The following is a 22722-nucleotide window of genomic DNA, read 5'->3' as shown; positions in this document are numbered from 1 at the left end:
AAGAACAATTATGCAAAATAATAGTACTGCGATGATGAGATACATTAACAAATGAGAGTGTCACTGTTCATGAAATGTCATGAAAATAAATTCCACATATCACCATGGTCATCATCATCAAACTGCGAAGCAACAGAAGTAAACCAAAATCACAGTATTTACTGTGCCCTTCAGCAACTGAGATTTTAAGAAGGGAGTTGCAAGGGAGAGAAGTCACTTTTACTAATGTTAAGTGAACATATAAAAATATATCACAGAAACCGAAAGACAACTGGTAGTAACTTTAAAAACAGCAGAACATTTTTACCTGAACATCCCCTCTGTACTGACCATCAATGTTAATTTGAGAGCTCATGTACACTACACCTCATCTGTAAATAATATGAAGTTTCACTTTAAAAAGGTACCTCATGCAATCTCAGCAAGACCAAGATACATTTTTATGATTTTTTCAGAAGTTTTTCACATATTTAGGTTGTCCTTGATGATTAAAGGCATTAGACAGAAAGGGGAAGAGGGGAAGAAATAAATACCATCTGGTTTTCCCAGACATCTCTCTAAAGGCAAAGTCTCAATTCATCCTTCTTTGCTTTTAACCCTTTACCCCCTTAGGTTTACTCATGCTGAGGAGAGAAAATTGAAATGCTCATGTTGGCATATGCTAATGACCAAATGCCTTGTAGATACTATATAGTTAAATTTTACTAATCCACTTCTAAACATTTCATCTTTCTGTTAGCTGAACTTTTTTTTTTTAACATTTCAGCAGCAAGCAACACTTCTGTTCTACACTAGAGAACATAAAACTGGCACAAGAGGCTAGGGGATACTGCTGTGGTAGCATGTAGCCACCTTGAGAAATCCTGACACTTTGAAACAGCTGCTGTTTGGGGGAAAAGAAAAAAAAAGACTTTGTAGCATTATTCCTACAAAACCTGTCTGAAAAGATAACTATACTCTTTCCAGCAATATTTTTAGTCTGGGTCCACTTCAGTGTTCTTAGCTGTAAAAGAATATTTCCATGGATGAAGGCTTCCACACACTTCACAAAACTTAAATAATTCTCTTTATCAATAGCACATATAAACCCGAAAGAATTGTAAAGGAACATGAAACTTCCCCAAGACCTGACTAAATACAGGGATGATTCACAGTCAAGCTTCTCTTCAGGAACATAAAATGCTTCATTATAGAAAAAATTACCTACAATTTTAAATTTAAGTCTCATCATCACTTGTTCACATCCATCAGTGGAAAAAAAAAAAACCAAACTCACCTGTATACACACCACTAAGTAACAAATGCTTGAATAAACTGGAAATTAAGAGTGCAAACACAGAGTAAGAACCCTAAGCACTAGAAGAAACAAGTTTTGACTACGAAATTTCTAATGTACATTTGCACTAAAGCCTGTACCACAATTCTTGAACAGCTCTCAAGATTCCAGTGAAATATGGTGTAGAAACACCATATGAAGACAGATGTAAAATCTTGAAAAACATGGGCTTTGTTACCCCGTTTTAAAGAAAATATTTTACTATCTACATAAAAGTCCATATACCTTAATACAAAGTTTCAGGTAGACTAATCTTATAAAATTTTCCTTTTCTTCATTGTAGAAAAACTAAAAAGTTTCACAGCCAAATTAAGACTACAGTTTTAAAATAATTTATTCAGTCACATAAATATTTTGTAACATTTGCATGTTCCCTTTTTCACATCCTTGGCACACAATATAGCTCTTAACTTTTACAAAACTAGTGTAAACATCCATGGAAAAGAAAATATAAAGAAAGAGGGACATAAGCAAAATTCAATAAATAGCACAAGGAGTGAATAATTGAAGGAAAGTAAATAATTCCTTCCTACAGAAACTATGTAAATACAGTTGAATGTTTAATTGAAAGAACTTTCCTTTTTTAAAAAATAGTAATTAAAACTCAATTATCATCTTTCTACCATTGCTGCATTTAATGAGATACATGATACAATTCTTTAACTAGTTCAGATTCTTGAATGAACACCAGTGATTCAATGCAATTGTATTACTTGAGGCATCAACAGTTTTGGTTCACATATAGAGGATTACAAACCAGTATTTGCAAGGTAGTGGTTTTGGACATTATAACTTCTGAACTCCCAAACACATTTCCAATACGACATTAAGATTTTCCTTAATGAGCATTAGTGTACAATCTGTTCTTGATAAAGATTACATTAGACAGATGTTGTCGGACACCTGGATAATGTTGAATGTGGTTGAACCAACGAGACACATTAAGGTATTTCTCCTTTTCTTGCACTGTGAGGTCTACCTGCATGGGAAGAAACACAAGGCACCTATAATATAAAGTACTGTATCATTAGCATCATAAGATTTGGTCAAGTAAAACAGAATTCAATAGTTTTACAGCTGATTTCAGTTCACATAACAAGTTGTTGCAGTCCATCTATATTATATCTTAATTGCACATATTAACATTCACATCCCAAATTCTTCATTTACTTTTAATTTACTTGGATGAACAGACATTTGGATGACAGAGCAGGGGAAAAAGGAACTTAACTTGCTGGGAGGGATGTGAAAGAGTTCCATAATATGCCCAAATTTTTCACATTCATCTACCGGGAGGTCTTGCCTCACAAGTGAAATGAAAATGTCATGTTTCAAGGTGTATAACAAGTACAGCAGTAAGCTTTTACTAGGCAATTTCAGAATGGATAGAAAAACAGTTTTCAATTTTAAGCAGTAGAGCTGTAACAGTTACTGAGAAACAGCATAGCCTAAAATTTAACTGGATGTGCTAGCTCGCATTATTAAGACAGAGATGGCATGATTCAAATTCATAGATTAAATAAAAATGAAACCCCGTGCATACTTTCAAAACTTATTTCAAATACCAACTTTTAGTTCTAGAGTTTGAGGTCCTGTTGCTTACCAGTTCAAGTCAGCAGCACTTACACTTACTTATTTTAACACAGGTACACTGTTGGGAAGAAGCCTCCAGCTACGGCACAGCTACTGCAGCAGCTCCTTCCCACAGAAACAGTGGCTTAGAGTAATGAAGAGCTTCAAGCCTACCTTTACTTTTATCTGAGGAATGGCTCAGATAAGGTAATCTACAATTACAGATCTTAACTATACAGACTCTTTTAAGTTCAAGTCAGCAACATTCTCAAAGCTTCTCTACAAAGTCTTATATTAATTCCACTGTTTCAAAACCAGCTGTGGGAGAATTATTCCCATCCTGTATCACTTGTATTAGTGTTCCTTGATTAGCAATTTTAGGTCTACTCATTCCTCTGTAATGAAGTTAGCTTATCAGTTTAGACGATAACCTGTTTCCTCACATTAACCTACTACAACTGAATCACAAATGGGATAGTCCTCAAAACAGACTACAAAACCAGAATTAGGACAAAATATGATCTTCACATCAGCTACCCTATCTTATCCTGCCAATCCTGCTTAAACCAGTGTGGGATTCACATAACTTCATTTTCAGTCAGTTAAGTTAGCCATGAATGACACACCTGCAGACCACAGTTAGCTAGACAAGCCTAATATTTTTCATGTTTGAACATCTAAAGCTAATCAAGGTTAAACCCCTCCTCAAAAGCTAAACAGATGGCATATTGCTTATGCCTTGTTCTACCAAAAACAGATTTCAGGGATAATATAAGCTCACTGCAAATTTTAAAAGTTATACAATGCTCATTTACTCAGCTGTATGAGCTAAAAAGCTGGTGTTCAAAGCTAAGTTTCATATTAATTTCACCTTGTGACAAATCAACCCTTTCAGTCTCAAGAGCTGCCTATGACATTTGCTGCTTCCCCCTACTGGTCTCTCACATAGCCCAGAAACTTGGCTTAGAATTGGAAAGCTTTAAACATGCAGAGGTAAAACAAAAATAAATGAATATACTAAGAGATGAACCACTGGAGAAATATCAAGGAAAAGAACTTCAAGGAGCTGCAGGAAGGAATTCTAAGCCAGCGCCACATAGCGTTAAAGTTCTACTAACAGCAACTGAAGAGCACAGTAACTGCAACAACTGAAAAGCAGGGATCTTGAAGCTGCTTCTAAACCCAAATAGCTCTTCATCCCATAGGACTCATCTGCCAGAATACAAGCATAGCACTGCACATGTATGGTCCTGACAAATTCTGCAAGTTTGAACTGTTATGAACCCCAGTTCAGACAGTATGAGAAAATCTCCTTTTCTTGCTGCTGGCATGAAATTGTAAACATTATTACTGTAGCTGTATAGTCTGATAGAAGTCCACTAACAAATCAATTAAAATACATCCACATATTTTTGCTGAGCTTGAAACAAAGAGTTAATCAGCAGTAGCCATGTTGAAAAGAGTAACACAGAAAGGGGAGAAACTCCTGAATTCTTAAAGGCGTTAGAACAAAAAGTTCTATTAAATAAGTTAAAATAAGTTAAATAAAAGTTCTATTAATAACTATTAAAATATAACACTGGGTGCTTCAAAGATTGCCTGAACTTCTGCAAGTACAGTATATACAGGACAAAAAGCCTCATGCAGTGCCATTCAGGGGTTTTGATCAATTGCAGTTTATTATAATTAACAGTCATTGGAAGCTGATGGTATGAAGCTGTAGAACCATCTACAAAGCAGCACAGAGCATGAAAAAAGCAGCATGTACCTGGCCTTAGAAAATTAGTGGTAGTAAAGAAAAGTATTTATAAGTAGATACTAAAACCAGACACTTTAAATTCTATGGGTTTTGCACACTTAAAGTTATAATTCCAATACCCTTTTTCAAAGTCTTCAATGGGTAAGCATCTGCTTGTGACAGAGCTGAATTAAATTTCAATTTTGAAGCAGATACAGTATTTCTTCTTCATAATGGTATACTGGTAATTCTCAATCTTCTCACTTCTCTGATGTATATCAAAAAAATATGGAAAACTACTCCTCCATTCTATTAGCACAGTGAAAAAAAACATTTGAAGGGCAAAACAAGACAGCTAGTCTAATAAAAACCCTTTTTGTACTCTAGGCACAACAAGCAAGATTTTTTTACTTATTTACATAATGTACTCTATCAGTGAAACATATTAAAAAGCACTTTGTGGCATGCTCTACTTTTTACTCAGAACATAACTCTTAGGTTAATTGTTTAGAGATCACTTCCATGGCATTTTTTACAACATTTTGTTAGATGGGTATTTTCTGTTCTTCCTCATTAAATTAGATAATTCCCCCAAGTTAAGAAAGGCTGCTGTTCTGCTGTTAAAATAATTATTTGCTATTAAAGCAATTATTTTAATAGCAAAGAAGCAGACACTCAATTTGATAGGCTTTTTTTTATGTCACGAAGAAAAAAAAAAGCCTTATTCTTCCATCAGAAAGGATAACTAAGGTGGTCATCATACAAAGACACTAGAAGAATTTCTAGAAGGGCTATAAATACACAAGCTTTAATTATATTTGCTTTCAGTAGCATTGGGGATGCAGGCATGAAACTCCTATTCCCACACCCTGTATATGGAAATTCCTGCCTATGCCTGAATTTCATCAACATAGAGAAAAAGATACTTTCTGACTTTTAAATATGAGCTTTTAGATATGAGGGAAAGCAAAATCAAAACCAGCCAAACAGTTTATTTCATGAAATACATGACTAATTTTTTGCTGTTAATATGCAATAATATAAGAATATGCTTACATTTAAATATTTTCTTTAAAGTAAGACTGGTTTTTGTGATTCAATTTAAGTAAGCATTCTGATGCATTCTTGCATCATTCTTTCAAAGAAAGCTTTATTACCCCAGTATTAAGATAAGCAGCAATATCAGCAAGTATTAACAATAGTTAACACACTCTCATTACAGATCTGTATTAGTAGTTCCGACTCAAAGAGAACAACTCCTTGATTTGACCCCCAAATTTTGACTGCTCCCTTTACAGATATAAATTTTACCCCTTCTAGGCCTTATTAAAGAAATTTTCAAAACAGACATAGATATTTGAGACTGCTTTGGTTCTGGCAAAATTTTTGAAGTAAAGAACAATATCAACCATGGTATTGATTATTTCTCTTAAATAGAAGTGAAGTTGTGCTATTTGAAAATACTTCAGAATTAAAACAGAGAGAAGCTATTTTAAACATTAAAAAAAAAAATATGAAGAAAAGTTAATTTCCGCAGGGGGAATTTAATGCTTACTGACTGCCTGTACCATCCCTCAAGGAATGCTTGCAAATTCATATATTAGCTGCAATCTATGCTTTAACTTAGTAGAACTTTATTGTTAATACATATGTTGATAAACACGATGAAAGTAATCAAAGTGTTTAAAGACAGCAACATAAATACTAGATACACGGAGACATGGAATTACATATGACAATGTAAATTACACTGACTGGAAAATCTAATTTAGACAGTCAGTATCAAGCATTACAAGTTTTGAGTGTCTGTGACCTATACTATGACACAAAACAACAATGTATACAATGTATACAATTATGGATGCAATATCCTTCTATTTAATAATGTCAAAATAGACACAGCTTGCAAAAAGCTTGAAACACTACCTGAGAATCTGACTCCCATTCATTAAAAAAACCTAATTCCTAAAACAGCCCTAAATATAGATTTTTTTTATCCTCTTAATACTATTGTGCTTATTAAAAAGGAAGACAATGAAAGACAAGCACACAATTGCAAAACTAACAGTTGTTGCTGTTCAGTAGACAAATTCATTAAATTCAAAGGGATGAGCCTCGACATCAAAGAATCAGGTTCCAATAACCCAGCTCCTTTGGTGGATAATGAGAAGGGCAAAATGAAGGTGGGAGTAGGATAAGAATAAACAGCATGTATGATCTATATTCAGAAAGACTAAGAAAGGAAGATGAAACCACAAGTGAAGAAGTCGGCAATAAGATTGTGTTGTCTTAAAAACCTTATATGCTTCCAAAGCATATAAGAAGTTTTTTCTAGTTTTATTGACTCATTTGGGACAATCATAGTATGTCACCAATACTTACAGTATTCTACTACTAATGATTGTGTTATTTGTGTAATTGTTAGTCTATCAAAAGCAGAGAAATCAAAGGTCATTATCAGTCACATCTTCAGATCAATTTTCCAGACAGTTTGATGGACAGAAAGACCTGTGGGTCTCCCCCACCCATGGGCCTCCCATTTCTACTTAAAGCTCCAGGCAGAAAAGAAGCTCCAGACATATACTCATTACAGGAAAAATTTAAAATAAATAAATGATAAAAATATTTCCAGGACTCTACAGCCCAAGATCCTAACTCTATAGTTAAGTACTAATATTAACCTATTCCTAAACCTTAAAAATACCTGTCATTTCTAGGTTGCAGCTTCTACATTTTCCTCTATTTAGGACAGACAGATACTCCATTATTTGCCCTTTATACTTTTCCAATTCAGAAAATTAACTTCCATGAAATCAAACATTTCAGAAACAGATGCCATACTACAAACTTGTCCCAAGTAGTGTCTGGATGGTTGCAGGCACCCAAGAGCACCAAGTCATTTGTTTTTACCATCTGTTCTATTTCCCAAAGCAATAGCTTGTATCTTCTCTTCTTGATTAGGTGGTCTACTCTAGAGCAAACTAAATTTAAAATACGCTTGATTTTCCCCTGCCTAAGTTTTATTAAAAATGTCTCATTTGAACTCGCGCTTAAAGCATACAAAATCATAATTTTTAGAAAATACTTAAACATTTTTTCTATGTCTACATATCATAGGTGAAAGGTAACCTATTCTGACACACTAATGAACTCATCTGTCCTCCTACTTAAGATATTTTACAAGGCAAACACGATTCAACAGAATTAATTCTAAATGACTTACTCTAACATGTTTCCAAAAACCTTCCAAAATGAAGCTTGCCTTCTCTCTCCTCTGCTTGACACTCTCATTTAAACTATTGCTCCTAGGCAGCCAAGATACATATGCACCAGATCTCGCTCATTTTTTTTACTTTTTGTATTATCTAATCACATGATCTTCCTCCCTCACCTGCCCACAGCAGCCTCCACTTTGAGGTGCTGCATTCTTGCAACCCAGACCCCTGCTTTTAACTGTATGAAGTAACCATCCACTCAGTAGATAAAATTCATAGATTCCCTGACACACATGCATTTGCCAGGAGTCTTTTTCTGATTATACCACCACCCTGTCCCCTCAGTTTTCTAATGTAAAATAGAGTTTATCCTCTACCAAGAATTTATAGTCCTTTGGTTTTGTCCTCCAACTCCAGAGAAGGATGGATCATTTACTTCTATATGCATTAATTCTTCAGGAACTTAATTTGTGTGCATCTTTCACAGCACCAGCAGCATTTCTCCAATACCAAGAAGGTTAATACTTTCAGTTCTGTCCCATCATCAGGTTCATTTACGTATTTCCTCGTCAAGTTCTGTAAGCAGTCATGTTTAAGAGCCCATACCCAGAAACAACAGGGATAGGTATCATCATTGTTAGAATACAAAGAGGAAACTAAAACATTCTGGACACTACAGATAATACACTTCTTTTGATAGATCTAAAGCTAAATATTAAAAAAAAACCCTGAACAACTTAAAATTAAGTTTTAAGTTCTTATAAGAAATCTCTCCATTATTGTTCTGTAATTGTCATCGATCAATTCAGTAGGTCAGCTTCTACTACAATAAACCAGCTGTTAGATAAACAACGATAATAATAGTAAATATAAAAATAATGCAAATAACACTTACCATGACATGATGCAATCCATAATACATCAAAATGTCTGCTAAGGTAAAAACATTTCCTGCAAGGTACACTTTATCTTCAAGGTGCACGTTAAGATCCTGAAAAGTAAAAAGATCTTATACTGCTGTAGTATTGACTTTGTAAGACAAAATATTAAAGCAACTGTTAAAAACAATAGAAAACTTCCTCTAGAGACCATGCACATAAAAAACCCACCAACTTTAATTTATGCTAGCTCAGCAAAGGAGAAAAACATTAAAAGGAAAAAATTCTAAGAAGCAACAATATAATAAAACTAAAATATTACAATTTTTTGACAGCAATAATCCAACAATATTCAAATATAGTGAAGTGCTAGCTGCTAACTAGCTTGCTGCTGGCACATAATTTTCATAATTTTCCCACTTGCATCCACTAATTTTTTTGTAAATAAAAGTGTGATTTATTTTACATATTAAGCTGACTTCACGGGAACACTTTCAAATCTGTCTTTTCTTCGCTTCAAGCTATTGAAATTAAAAATCCAAGAGCTGTGTATTTTTTTTTAATATATTATTGTTAGCACAGGACCCAGAAGCATAGCTGTTATACATTTAATATTTGGTAAGTGGAAAATGCAGTCCTACAATAAAAGGAGAGCATCTTGCTCCTCCAGCAGCACATTCTCCTGTTCTCCAGGACTCAAAGGCAGCTGGTCAGCAAAGTTCTGTAGCTGCAAATGTGGAAAGAACCAGGGAAACACTCAGGGATAGCAAATGTGGGAGGCAAATAAGGTGTTTCATTCTTAATGCTGGAAACTTCAAACCCGACAGCTGTTATAATTTGACACATGCTCTTATTAATGTTTAAATCACTGCTAGCAATTCTTAATGACTGATACTGTCAATTCAGATGCTAATATCTTAGTCCATATGAAGAGAGCACTGCTTCAGCATTTTAACATCACCTCTCTCAACGATTCCATACCAGAAGCTACACAGGTGAGTAGTAGGAAGCTTCTGTTTAGGTCCAGTGGATAAATATTTCAAAACTCTGCTATGAAAAGACTTTTTTCATGGCTTTTTGTATCAAGTAACACTCTACTGGAAAATGAGGCTGACTGACTCGTTTCTTGTGTTATCACTTCTGAGAACACAGGTATTGCCCATCAGCTCTGCATCTTTACCTGTCCTTCCTTTTCTCCACATGTTTCTTATTCACCATTTATATACCTTTCTGCCCCCTACTTCCCTCCAAAGAAAGAAAATTATCTATTTTAACTCTGACCGCAGCATAAGCAAGCTTTATCTTTTTAATATTCTTCTCAGAAATGAAGGAAAACAGTTTCCCATCTTTTCCTTGAATTCAGAAACATTACTCTGCTGGTTGAAAACAACCATAGTAAATGTCCTCCTTCCTCCTCAGAGATCTCTAAGTCACACTCTCCCCTCATCCCATAAACAAAGGTAAGCATCTTAAGCATAACTAATATTTTGAAAAACACCCCCAAAATTATTTTTCAGTCTCAGTTAAAATTCTTCATTTTAAGACAAGCTTTAACTGTGAGTGAGGAAAACGGGGCTATGTACTATACAATTTAAAAATCAGATTTAGCCATAACCACACTTCTGGTTTTATGTTTCTGTAATTTTACTGTTACAGGTATATATGTATGTGTATGTGCGTATATATATATATATATATGTGTAACAAAAAAACACACACACAAAATTAAAACAAACACAAAAATAAAATGCCATGACTTTAGGACATCTGACCTTGCATTTGAATTTGACAAGTCTGACTTCATTATGCTACCTTAATATTAATTTGATAACAGCTTCATGACAGGACTCCTGTACTTCTATAATATTTAAATACCCCCATGTATGCTTTGATTTCTTTTATTAGACAAAATCAGGGAAAAATATTAACCTCTGCATAGTTAAAATTCTGTAAGGTCATCTGCCTCTGGCTATGTAACTTCTGTTCTTCAGACTTGCTTACTGCTTCATTCATGTTAGCTAGCTCTCAAATTGCTTTAAACATGTAACTGCAGTCCTGCGGAATTTCATACATACAGAGGCAAACACAACATCAAGAAAAAAACCCAAAACTTGTAGGAAGAAAAAAATAGAGATGTTTACTAGAAAAAAAACAAAATAAAACAAAAAAACTCTAATCAGCATTTTTCATTTTGATTAACCATAAATTCAAGATGCATTATTATAAAAAGTAAAATCACTGGAGTTAAGAAATCATCCTTCCACATTCCACCCTCTCCCTGCTTATCAGTGTGGGCTACAGAATAAGGATTTTGTAACATAGAAAGTTCATGATCCCTGAAGGTACAATCAACAGTTATTTCCCTGTAGAATTTTGAATTTAAAATTAAATTTTGGATTTCTGGATTAAAGTATGGTACACTAATTTCTAATTTTATGCATCTTCAAGAAGTAGGTTTCTATTCAGAAATATTTGTCCAGTTATGCAGGATGGATTAATATCACAAAGATGGGGTATCGTTGTACAAAGAATAAATACCTTCTTTGAATATACTGCATCAATTATCAATTAAAAAAATCTTAATTTTAAAACCAGGTAAGCCACTACAGCATGAATAATTATTTATTCTGGTTCATTAAATTTTATAAAGTCAGTTAACTGAGCAAACAGAGTTTGACAAAACTGGTTTAGTCTCTGATAAATTAGCAGTAGTTTACAATTCCATTTTTGAACATGTACTTTCCTCCCACAAAACAGACAGATACTCTGATTTCGTTCTGTAAGTCAAGCTAATTCAGAAACACCACAGTACAATTTTTTTTTTCATGTGCACTAGACACATTTAGGTAATCTTTCCTCATGGGTTATGCTTCCCATAGATGATTATATTACTGGCTAATAGCCAACTGCTTTAAAATTCCTAAAAGTCAGGCTTTCCTAAGTGATCACAGTATTAAAAACAAATATGGTTTCTGTCCTGGAGAGATTAATGAAAATATGAATACCAAAATGTATTTGAATTTCTATTAGATCCAGGAAATTCAGGTCTGTTAGCTGTCATTTGTATCACTGTCTTTCATATACTCAACATCACTACTTAAAACTGACTGCATGTAAACAATCCAGTATTAAATGACCGACATAGCCTTGGAAGTTGCTTGTAAGTCTATGAACTTCATGTTGCAATCCCTCAGGAAACACTCTCTAAAATTTAAGACAGGTATTTAAGGTGTATCTGCAGGTTGAAGCACTAATATGCATGAAACAACTGAAGCAATTTAAATTCAATTTTTTGCTATAAAGGGGAAAGAGATGTTGCATTATTAATAGACTGATGGATTTCCTTTTGCTTGTTCTATGGAAAAAAGTCCAATTTACAATCCATATCTACAGTGACAGCTCAACACATCCCATCCACAGCACACTTCTGGCTACCCCACAGTACTGCTCGCTATCTTTAAGAATGCAATCTAATTTTCTGTAATCCAATTCATCCATTAAGATTACTGAATCCCTCCCAGCAAGTGGAGACAGCAGCTCAGATAAGTAGCAGTTGCTGCTTATGATGACTCAATAGCTTACAATGGATCTAACAATACTCTGATTTTTTAATTTGTTTTTAGATATTTTGTCCACAGTACCACAATGCTGGTGTATGAAGTATAGAAGTAGTATGCCCTTTCAGTCAGCAATATTCTTGAGGTCATTTATGCCCTAAATGCCTTCATATCACACCACGCAAAGACAAAGAGCTGAGCACTCTCAAATGCCTCAGGAAAGCCTCTGACAATGCAGAACCCAAGATAAGCAGAACTGAGCTACTGGGACATCTAATACAAGACCTTTCTGCCTAACTGGCAAACTATGAGCAAAACTTGGTCTGGAAGAACATTATATTCATCATACTGAGTTTCCTGTAAAAGACAGAAGAAATGTAAACAAATGTTTGCTCAAATAAGCAAAATTTAATCTTTTACACTTGTAAGCACACAAAAATGCCCTGTTGCTAATTGCAAAGGGAGAGGACTGAATATTATGGGAAGCTGAGGTTTAAAACTGCTTGCTGGACAAGCTTGCCAAAAAGGGTAGGCATCCCATTTAGAAGTCAAAAAACTGTATAAGAACTGTGGGTTAACAGCATGGACAGAGCATGGATTAACCTGCTTAGGTATTTGTAGAAACATTAATTTTTTCAAACAAGCACATTAAATAAGAATTGTAGCTTCCTTATTCAGATTTCTCGCTGGATTTCATTATTACAGCCAGACAGCACAGGAAATTGGGACAAAACTAGTCAAAATCATGGAAGATTTTGTATGAGACGCTGTTATTAGTACACAAAAAAATTTGGTTATAGTTACCCTTCAGAGACTAGAGATTTCTATGTTTTTTGGAAGTTTTTCTACGAATTTGTCTTTGTTTAGTGCAGTGGTGTTTTGTAAGTGGGGAGGCCACAGGGATGGCTCCTGTGAGAAGCTGCTGGAAGCTGCCCTGGTTCCCATTCCTACCCTGCCTGTGCTCAAAGCTGAGCAGATATGGGATGCGCCTCTGTGAGTAACACGAATTCAAGAAAGTGAAAACAAAACTGAAAAAATATATAAAAAAAAGGACCTGCAGAGGAGAGGATGAAGTGAGAGAGAAATGCCTGAGCAAACACCAAGATCAGTGAAGGAAAGGGAAAGGTGCAGAGCAGAGATTTCCCCGCAGCCTGTGGCGAGATGGCAGCTGTCCCGCTGCAGCCCATGAAGGAGCCTGGTGGAGCAGTCCCTGAAGAAGCACGGTGGGGTAAATGTGGATTTGTAGCCCCTGAAGTGTCACAGGTGGGCTGACATGAAGCAGCCGCCTGTGCAGGGTTGCAAAGAGGGTCAGATGTGGATCTGCAGACGAGTAGGACCCCGCGGCAGGGGAGGTGACTGCTCACGGAGCAGCCGTGACTCTGTGTGCAGCCCGGGCTGGAGCAGTTCCTGAGGGACTGCACCTGTGGGAGGGACTCGTGTCCCAGGGGTTCCTGAAGGACTCTCCCAGGAGAGGGACCCTGTTTGGAGAGGGTGAAGAATTCGAGGTGTCCTCTCCCTGAGGAGGAAAGAGAGGCAGAAACAACATGTGGTGAACGACCCTAAAGCCCCACTCCCCGTCCCCCTGCCTGGGAAGAAGAGTGGGGTAAAGGGGGAAGGTATTAAGATCTGGCCATGTTTTCTCTTTCTCCCTGTAGATTGAGCTCTTTTCCTTCACAGGCTGAACCTGTCTGGTTTTTGCCCATTACCGTAATTTGGGAATGAAAACCTCCCAGTTCTTCTCTGGATTTAACAAACCTATAGGTGGGTTTCTCCTCCCTGTCCCACAGTGGCAAGGGTGAACAAGCAGAGGCCTGGTTGGTACTGGCTGGGCCTAAACCATGACAAAAATGCCCCCACCTATTTAGAATCGCCTCTGAAGATGGGGTGGGGGAAAGAAACCTCAAATTTTATATAACTGAAATTGACAAAGCAGAGATATTAAATTCACCTGAATAGAATTCATAAGCATCTAAACAGGTATTTGATGGTACTACTGTTTCAAAGAAGTTCTCAATCCCTTCCCAGAAGGGCTTTTATCAAGCATTTATCAAGCACAACTCCTCAGTAATTTTCAATTTTTTTTTTCCTGCTCAGCTAAGTTTACCACTAACCAAACATCAAAGCAGCAAAAGAAAAAATACACTGTCATCGTTTATGAAAGAAAGTTAACAATGCACTATATATTATCAGTGATATTGGGAAACAATTTCTACATACTGCTGGAAAGCAGTCTAGAGGAATTAGTTCCATTTATTTTTTCCAGTACAGGAATTCTAAATAGTTAAGACAAAACTTGAAAAGCACTTTCATTGGCCAGTTCTCAGCAGCATGGCAGTTGCTCTGAATGAATACAAAAAAAAACCTGGTTGACATGGTCTGACTACTTCATGTATTTTTTTTTTTTATGCCAAGTAACAGCTTTATTTAATACATCATTAAGATAAATTTAAGAATCTATTTTCCTAAGGTGAACAGAAAAACCTTCTTGTTAAAATTAATGTGCATTAAATCAGTTGTTTACTGACATTTTTCAGAACCACATCACCTCAGTTAAGGGTTAACAGAGGCAGCCTAAAGTTTAAAGCAGAAGTGACTGAACAGTTTTTGGCACAGCTTATTATAAATTGTGGCTCTAGGCTGCAGCTGTCCCAAGACTGCCATTGTATATTCCAGACACGTTGTAAAACTACAACTTCAGACTTGCTTCCCTATTTTAGTTTCTTTTTTTTTTCACCCATACTCCCTTTTGGCACAGTATACTTTAATGGTAGGCTGCCTCTTTTTCTGATTAATCATAGTGGCAAGAGAACCAATTAAAAAAAAAAAAAATCTTAATTGCTATACCAAGAAATTATTAGTGCTGGAACAATTCCACAGCAGCCCTGTGTCAAAATAAATTCTACCTATTCAACATTTACTAAGAAAAGAGAAATCCATAGGAGTATTTTAAAGTGGCAATATCTATCAGAGTATACTTGAAGGAAGAAAGTCTCCCTTGAGGGACACGGACTGTTTCTCAGTAAGGAAATTTTGCGTTGTTTGGAGACACTTGATTTATGTACATATTTGTATTTAAATATATGGTCTTTTCTATACTTAGGGTGTTGCTAAGGCTAAAATTGAAAAGACATACCAGCTTCAGCATAAAACCATTATTTCTCTACACCTGGTTTAAATACTCAAATGCAGTTTTGCAAATACACATTGTGTGTGTGCTGATAAAGCTGGCATAATCCCTTAAGCCATCTCCAGAAGATGTATTGGTTGTAACAAGAAGGAAAAACTGCTTTTGTTTTTTATACAACAGAAAGGCAAGAAAGGTAAATATGTGTTAGTTATTTACTCTCAACTTCTTACTGTCTGGGAGAGAAGAAAAGGATCAGAACTCTGTTTGAAAAACAACTGAAATTTACATAATACTTGGAATGAAGTGTTTTGTTTTTTAAAAAAGACAACAGGAACCCCTGAGGGCCACTAAATCAGAAGCTAAATTCTGATTTGTCAATGTCTCCTCAATCAAGTTCTGAAATTCCAAAAGACACTTCCATGCAGTATTGTACGGTAGCTGTGACTGTGAAGGTTCTATATTATTTGCACATAAAAAATAAGACCTGAGGTGTTACAAAAAGAAAAGCAACGTAAACAAACTCATGATTAACCAATGGAATGCCTTCCATAGACATAATAAGACAATTCAATCTCTCTGGGGTGTGAGAGAAACGGTTCTACAGGGCTTTCATTAAGTTGAACCTTGTAAATTTGGGATGATATTCCAAGTCCTCAAGTTCAAAGAGGCTGCAAGTTTGAAAAGGACAGCAGATTGCTTAAAAGATTTTGCTTTGCACCACTTCAAGATGCAAGATTTTCCTAGATTTTAAGCACCACAATGTGTTTAAGTCTTCCTGAATGTTGCTTCAGTATACCTTTGGCATCTGCAATAGCAGCAGGGGACTCAGACTTGCCAAACCTAAAGTCTGAAGTATTAAGACTTTGCTATCTTCAAGGAAAGTCAACCTACCTAACACGTTGCAGCTCACAAAGCTATTTCTAAACCCAGGCTCTTTAGTAACACTGTGCATTATATAGTTTTCCTGTAAAACATTTTTAAAATTAGAAAAAACAAGCACTTTAGAAACTAATTGAATTTCCCTGCTGTTTCATACGCACTTAGTAAACAGAGTACTTAGCACTTAAGAGTGTAGTGGAAACTTTTTCTTCAAGCTCTGTTTCCACAAAACTGCAAAAGTACTAAATACCAGTTACAAGGAGATAGAAGGAAAACAGAGTAAGTTTTGCTATCTACTCCCTGCCATCTGTCTGTTCTAATAACAGATTATTCTCTTCTTCAGATTCTTTTCTTTGCTTCCACCTGCTTAAGAAGTAAGATTCAGACTGCAAGCAAAGTTCCATACAGGATACCAAAGTCAACATACAAAGCAGCCTGGTATGAAGGGCAGTTTTGCAGAGGTGCCTTTATGTTTTCAGTTTTCACACACAGTTCTGTCCAGGAAGTCCTTTTGGTATCAATACAAATTACCCCAACATCAAGTATGGTCTGTATTCCATAATTTCCAAGCCAATAAAAATAACTCTTAAAACTGTAAGAGCAGCATTATCTTGAAATACAAAACCAACATGTTTATAACTGAGGTTTTATGAAGACAGTAAGAAACTCCTGTCTTTCGTGGGTAGTAAGAGACTAAGGTACCTGAACAATCTCTAGACTAGCTAGAACACACTGGGCAATTTACAGCTTTACAGACATGAAACAGTATAAGACCTCTGCTTCATGTATTTTAGATTAAGCTGCTATTCCTCCTGATTCAGACTGTTGAAGTATTTTTTGTCACTAGTATTAAATGAAAGCAGAATAAAATCTAGTGCTTAAATATCCTGTCAAGTCTTTAGCATTTGCTCTGTTTCATTAACTGGATGTTCATACACACATTGGCACTGTACTCTTCTTGAAGGTCTGGTCACTCCAAAATTTAGTGGCAAGGTAATTTAAGTACTCCTTACCTTCAGAATTATTCTGGTATCTTCTTTACTACAGCTTCCATTTACTCGAGTCACTCTATATTCCAACCACTGCTGAACAACAGCTTTTTCTTCTGCAGTACTTCCAAGCAGCTGGTCTTTCTTAGCCTGTTTAACGAGGTGGGCAGCTATGGTCATTAATCCTGTCAGACCAGGACCATTGTTTGTTTGAAGAACAGGAACCTAAAAGGGGAAACAAAAGTGTAATACTAAACAACTTGTTCAAAAAGCAGTCTCTATAAGAACTTCTTGTAGCTTCTCAACAGGATGTTCAAAGCAATGTATGAGAATTTAGAAGTAAATTCTAAAGAATAAGTAAATTTTAGAAGTAAAATTCTAAATTCTAAAAAATAAAGTAAATTTTAGAAGTAAATAGTAAAGAAGAGGAGGCTCAGGGGAGACCTCATCGCTCTCTACAGCTCCCTAAAAGGAGGGTGTAGCCAGGTGGGGGTTGGTCTCTTTTGCCAGACAACTTTCAACAAGACAAGAGGGCACGGTCTTAAGTTGTGCCAGGGGAAGTTTAGGTTGGATATTAGAAAGAATTTCTTTACAGAGAGGGTGACCAGGCATTGGAATGGGCTGCCCAGGGAAGTAGTGGATTCTCCATCCCTGGAGATATTTAAAAAGAGACTGGATGTGGCACTCAGTGCCATGGTCTGGTAACCGCAACGGTGGTTCAAGGGTTGGACTCGAACTCTGAGGTCCCTTCCAACCCAACCAATTCTATGATTCTATGATTCTAAATATTCATACTAAAGGTGGTAATATTAATAAAAAGTGTACATACTCTTTTTACTCTTTGAGGTGGTTTGGTTTCAGTTCTACCAAAGAGGTATATGAACACACGTGGACAAATCAAGAAACTTTTAGGTTCAATTCCACCAATATTAGCAAGAAATAGCATTGAGTGTGGCTGAAATCATTAACTTTTGACTCACTTTCAAACTGAAGACTCTGACTTAAGATGTAAATTTAGTTGCATCCAATTTCTCTCTGAGAAAGTGAAGTATCCAGAATTATTGAAGTGTTTCTTCATGCTTACTGTTCTATTCCCAAATGCTCTGACAGAAGTCAGCAGTTCATGGGTATCAAAGAGGACAAATGACACCTCTAGCTTTAACCATGCCTCTGCTAGTGACATTAGGACACGATAAATGGCGGTAAAGGAAACTACACCCCTAAAAGTCAGAAGTGAAGTGAATGAACTGAAACTCACCACAACAGATTAAAGTCATTTAAGACATCAAACGATGGAAAATTATTAAAATGCAGTGCTCTTTTTTTCAGCACCTGACCCCACAGAGGAACCCAGTAAGCGGAAACACCAGTTGGGTTGTTAAATAATTAAGGAAGCTTTTACAACCAAAGGATGCATGTTTTAATATTCAGGAGTCTAGCTGTAAGCATTTAAGTTGAGATAAAGCCATAAAAAACGTAAGAGAACCCCACAGCTTCTAGAACGAGGTAAAGGCCTTCATACATTTGTGTCACCCTCAGCCTCACATTTTTTGTGCCACGACTCAAACCACAGAACTTAGTATTTCCGTAAGAACTTCGAAATGTTAAGACATCTACTTTAAAAGGATGAAGTATTTTAAAACAACAGTTCTTCACTACAGATACATTTCTGATACTAAAACCAGTTGGTTTTTTTTTAATATAATTTAACCATACCGGCACAGATATAACTGAACTGACAACAGGAAAACGCAGGGAGAAGAGCAGTAGCGTGAAAACAAGCACATTTTAAGCCGACATCACACCAGTGACACACGATAACCTTTCCACGGGCAGAGGGGAGAAGTTTACCTAACCTGCTCGCAGATGGCGAAGGCCCTACAGCCACACCTGCAGGGAGCAGTGATGGAAGGGCTGAGGGAGGACACCCCCTGTCCAGGGGGAAGAGCGGGGACGCGCAGCTGAGGCCGACACGGGACCCGCTTGCTTCAGAGAGGAGCGGTCGTGGGGCTCCTGCCCCCCCCGCACCGCTGCTGGGGGAATCATCGTGCGGGAAGGCGAGAGGAAATCGGGGAATTAAGAAGCCCCTGGGGAAAGGGGTCTGCGGAGGCCCGCCCGCGCTGCTGCCCGCCCGCGGCCCAACCTCGCTCCCTTCACCTTCCGCTCCCCCTGGACGCCGTACTTGTTCCCGTTCGGCAGGCCCAGCAACTTCTCCAGCAGTGAGAGCTCCTCCACGCCCGGGCCCGGCCGCGCGGCGCCCGCCATCTTCCCCGGGGAAACACCTGGGAGGGGGAAAGCGACGACAGCCGCCACCTGCCAACAACCACCAATCCCATTGGAAGACAACACAACCACACCGCCCAAGAAACCGCCGCTCCTATTTGTCCGCGGACAAAGCATGCGCTGTGCCGGGCTTTTCCTTCCAGCCCTGCGGGGGCGGGGGAGGAGCTGAGGAAGGTGAACGGCACATGCGCAGCACGGAGCTGAGCACCGGAGGGATGAACCACGCCCCCCCTCGATGGGGCGGGGCCTCGCCTCGCTTAAGGGCTGGGGCTGGCTATGGCAGCGTCAGTTGTTTCTGAGGCTCTCGGTCCCTATCCCGGCAGGGAATCGGGGAAGCGGCGGCTTCCTCGCCGCTCCATCGCCAGAGCCACGGCGGTCGAGTAGCCCCGCCGTTTCCTAAAGGCAGACGCTCCCCGGTCTGAGCCCGCCGGGCGGCCCTGCCACAGTCTGGTTCCTGAGTGGGTCTGGGCAGAGCCTGCGTTTCCAACGGAAATAACGGCTGCGGTGTTACCGTTAAAGGCGCAGGGGCTGCCGAGGGGTTTCGCCGCTTTGCTTCTGACGGAGACAAATAAAAGGAGAAGAGTCCTCGGGGCACAGTTCTACCGCCTGGCCATGGGGTCTCTGGCTTGCAGGGTCCCCTCGGAACCCTGGGGTCCCCCGTTCTCTCCGGGGCTGCCCGGTGCCTCGCTGCCGCTTCACTCTTTTTGCTTAATGCCACTGCAGCCTGCTGGCTTGCGGTGTGTCTGGGGGAGGCTGTCAGACCACCTCTGCCTTCCATCAGGTCTCTTAGCAAACAAACCTAGTGAGATGACCCTGTTTACTCAGCTATTTGCGAGTCCTGCCTTCCTCCAGCCTTTAAATTTTGAACTCGTCCACCTGTATCCAAATTTAGGAGAGAAGCTGAAGTTTGGAGTTTCTGTATTACTAGAGACGTAGTGAAGTGAAGGAAGCAGGAGCAACACAGCACCGAGCCATTACACACGCCGATCGAGGGCATCAAAGGAAGAGGGAGGGACAGAGCATGGTTAAGCATAGCATGTTAATGATAGTAATGAAGTTAAGAGATAAACAGAATCTCAGCTGTCCATGAAATAGCCTGGTTTAACTGCACATTAGTGTCCTTGAGGTTTGTTAAAGACATGATTTAAGCACTTAATTAAAGACACTCTGCGGCAGATGTCATGCCTCTACCTCTGATCATAGATGATAGAAGTGAAAGTGGTTTTAGACTGGCAGGTCTGCTTATGCAGAATATTGAAGTGCTACTCTTGATAAAATCCTATTGAATACCCAACTAGCCTTCTTACTAAAATAGAATCATAGAATCATAGAATTGGCTGGGTTGGAAGGGACCTCAGAGATCATCGAGTCCAACCCTTGAACCACCGTTGCGGTTGCTAGACTATGGCACTGAGTGCCACATCCAGTCTCTTTTTAAATATCTCCAGGGATGGAGAATCCACCACTTCCCTGGGCAGCCCATTCCAATGCCTGATCACTCTCTCCGTAAAGAGAAATCATCAAGCTAGTCTTGTCCTGCTACTGACAATTTCGGAATACAGACTCAAGGCTATCACTGCATTAGTAATTTTAAATAAGATGATCCTGACACGTTCTGTCTCTTCAATGAAGTGCTTTGTCTTGGTACAAGGTGGCATTTACATTTGTGCCTTCTATAGCAGAAAAGCCTGAAAGTGGCCACAGAGCCTTCCTCTGAAGCAATTCTGAAGTAGTGGATTTTTAAGCTTTTCCAGGAATTTCTTTCAACTTTTATATTAATATCTACAAAGCACTTCAATAAAAGAGTAAAAAATTCCTCTGCCTTGAAAATGGCATTGGTCTTTGCAAAGTTGTTTTAATTTTTCAGCTCCTTTCCTGCAGTAGTATTTTAAAGTGCTCGTTCGAGTTGTGTTCCAGGGTGACATCAAAGATGATTTAAAATGTTACACAAAGCCTTCATTTTCAGTGAAATTTAGCCAATTTTTTAAAAAGCTAGTTGATTGTATCATTATTGAAAGATTTCATTTTCAGTAACAAACTATCAGTAAATACACGTTTACATTTTAAAAATATATTTCTAATTTTGAAATGGTTTGGAACCTGGGAGGTGAGACATTGTATCAGCGTGAAATATTAATGTCAATGGATTGAAACCTCAGTCAGAAACAATAAAAATAAGGTTACAGTTTCAGTCAGATGAAAAGGTAAAGCTTGGGGAAGGGAAGGAGAGGGGAAGGGCGTTATATTGAAGACCGTGGAAGGGGAAGCTTTGTAGATTAGGTGGAGGAGCTGAACTGCTTACGATTGTGCAGCTGTTTCCCCTTGATCATAGTGCTCAGCCTCTCTTCCTCTGTGCACAGTTCTCCCGTCGTTCCATTAGGTGGAGCTTTGTGATTAAGAGTGCAGAGGCAGCTCGCTTCACGGTGCAAAATAATTCACCACGGAATAGCTGTGGGAGGAGGCGAAGGACGCCTGCTTTGCTTAGAGGTGTCAGGGTCCTGTACGCAAGCTCCGTGCACCAAAATCTGAATCGAGACCCTCTCACACACACGGAAGATAACTTGAAAAAATCAGTTCTGTGAAACAGAGTGCTGCTGTACTCTGCTGTTGTCATGGTCAAGTTCCAAATCTGAGATTCCTTAGGTTATACATTAAATGTCAAATATAATTAATTTGGCTCTTGAAACATGAAGTGGATGACTGTCCTTTAGAGAAAGCCTGACAGCTTTATGTATGTCACATTGGGGTCTGTTAAAGCGAGCTTTACATGCCAGGCTATCCTTGTGTGAATCACATTGCTGTTGGCTGTACCAGAATTTTGTCAATGTAATAAGTCTCAGAACAGTTTTCCCCTTAATTGTCTGATGCTTTTGCAAGACAGTATAAATCAAGTGTCATCTGCCTCATCTTTGGAAAATAATGGTTTTATCATACATCAAATAGGCAATTTATTACTTAGTCATTTCTAGAGAAGTTACTGTTGAATATCTACATACAAATCTATATTTTATACAAATGGAGAATGTTTTCTGCCCTGTGCCTTGGACCCAGTGCTGTTACAAATTTAATCCACTTTCCCCTCTACCTTCCTAAATTCAGCAGCTGTAGTCCTACAGTACCCTTCCACAGGGAGGCCCAGGTTACAGCT

At 38.0% G+C, this 22722-nt stretch overlaps 1 protein-coding gene across 2 annotated transcripts; it reads right to left on the bottom strand.

Annotated features, from left to right (window-relative positions):
* Positions 1-1652: 1652 nt before the first annotated feature.
* On the bottom strand, positions 1653-19565 carry EEF1E1 (eukaryotic translation elongation factor 1 epsilon 1). Of its 2 annotated transcripts, none has more exons than XM_030444989.1 (4): positions 19449-19565; positions 17316-17516; positions 8757-8852; positions 1653-2315 (listed from the first exon to the last, which is right to left on the bottom strand). In XM_030444989.1, the coding sequence occupies exons 1-4, from the start codon at positions 19554-19556 to the stop codon at positions 2175-2177; spliced, it is 546 nt and encodes a 181-aa protein (XP_030300849.1). In that variant the 5' UTR covers positions 19557-19565; the 3' UTR covers positions 1653-2174. The 2 variants fall into 2 exon arrangements, with proteins under 2 accessions (XP_030300849.1, XP_030300850.1); XM_030444990.1 differs by having other exon boundaries at positions 2188-2340.
* Positions 19566-22722: the final 3157 nt, after the last annotated feature.

Source organism: Calypte anna, chromosome 2, assembly GCF_003957555.1.
Source record: "Calypte anna isolate BGI_N300 chromosome 2, bCalAnn1_v1.p, whole genome shotgun sequence".
Taxonomy (NCBI): domain Eukaryota; kingdom Metazoa; phylum Chordata; class Aves; order Apodiformes; family Trochilidae; genus Calypte; species Calypte anna.
This window is presented reverse-complemented; position numbering and strand designations above follow the sequence as displayed.

Coding starts and splice junctions, on each gene's coding strand:
- EEF1E1 (XM_030444989.1), bottom strand. CDS start 19,556: ATGGCGGGCGCCGCGCGGCCGGGCCCGGGCGTGGAGGAGCTCTCACTG. Junction 8,853..17,315: donor ATACCAGAATAATTCTGAAG/GTAAGGAGTACT, acceptor TTTACTTTTCAG/GATCTTAACGTGCACCTTGA. Junction 2,316..8,756: donor ATGGATTGCATCATGTCATG/GTAAGTGTTATT, acceptor CTTCCCATGCAG/GTAGACCTCACAGTGCAAGA.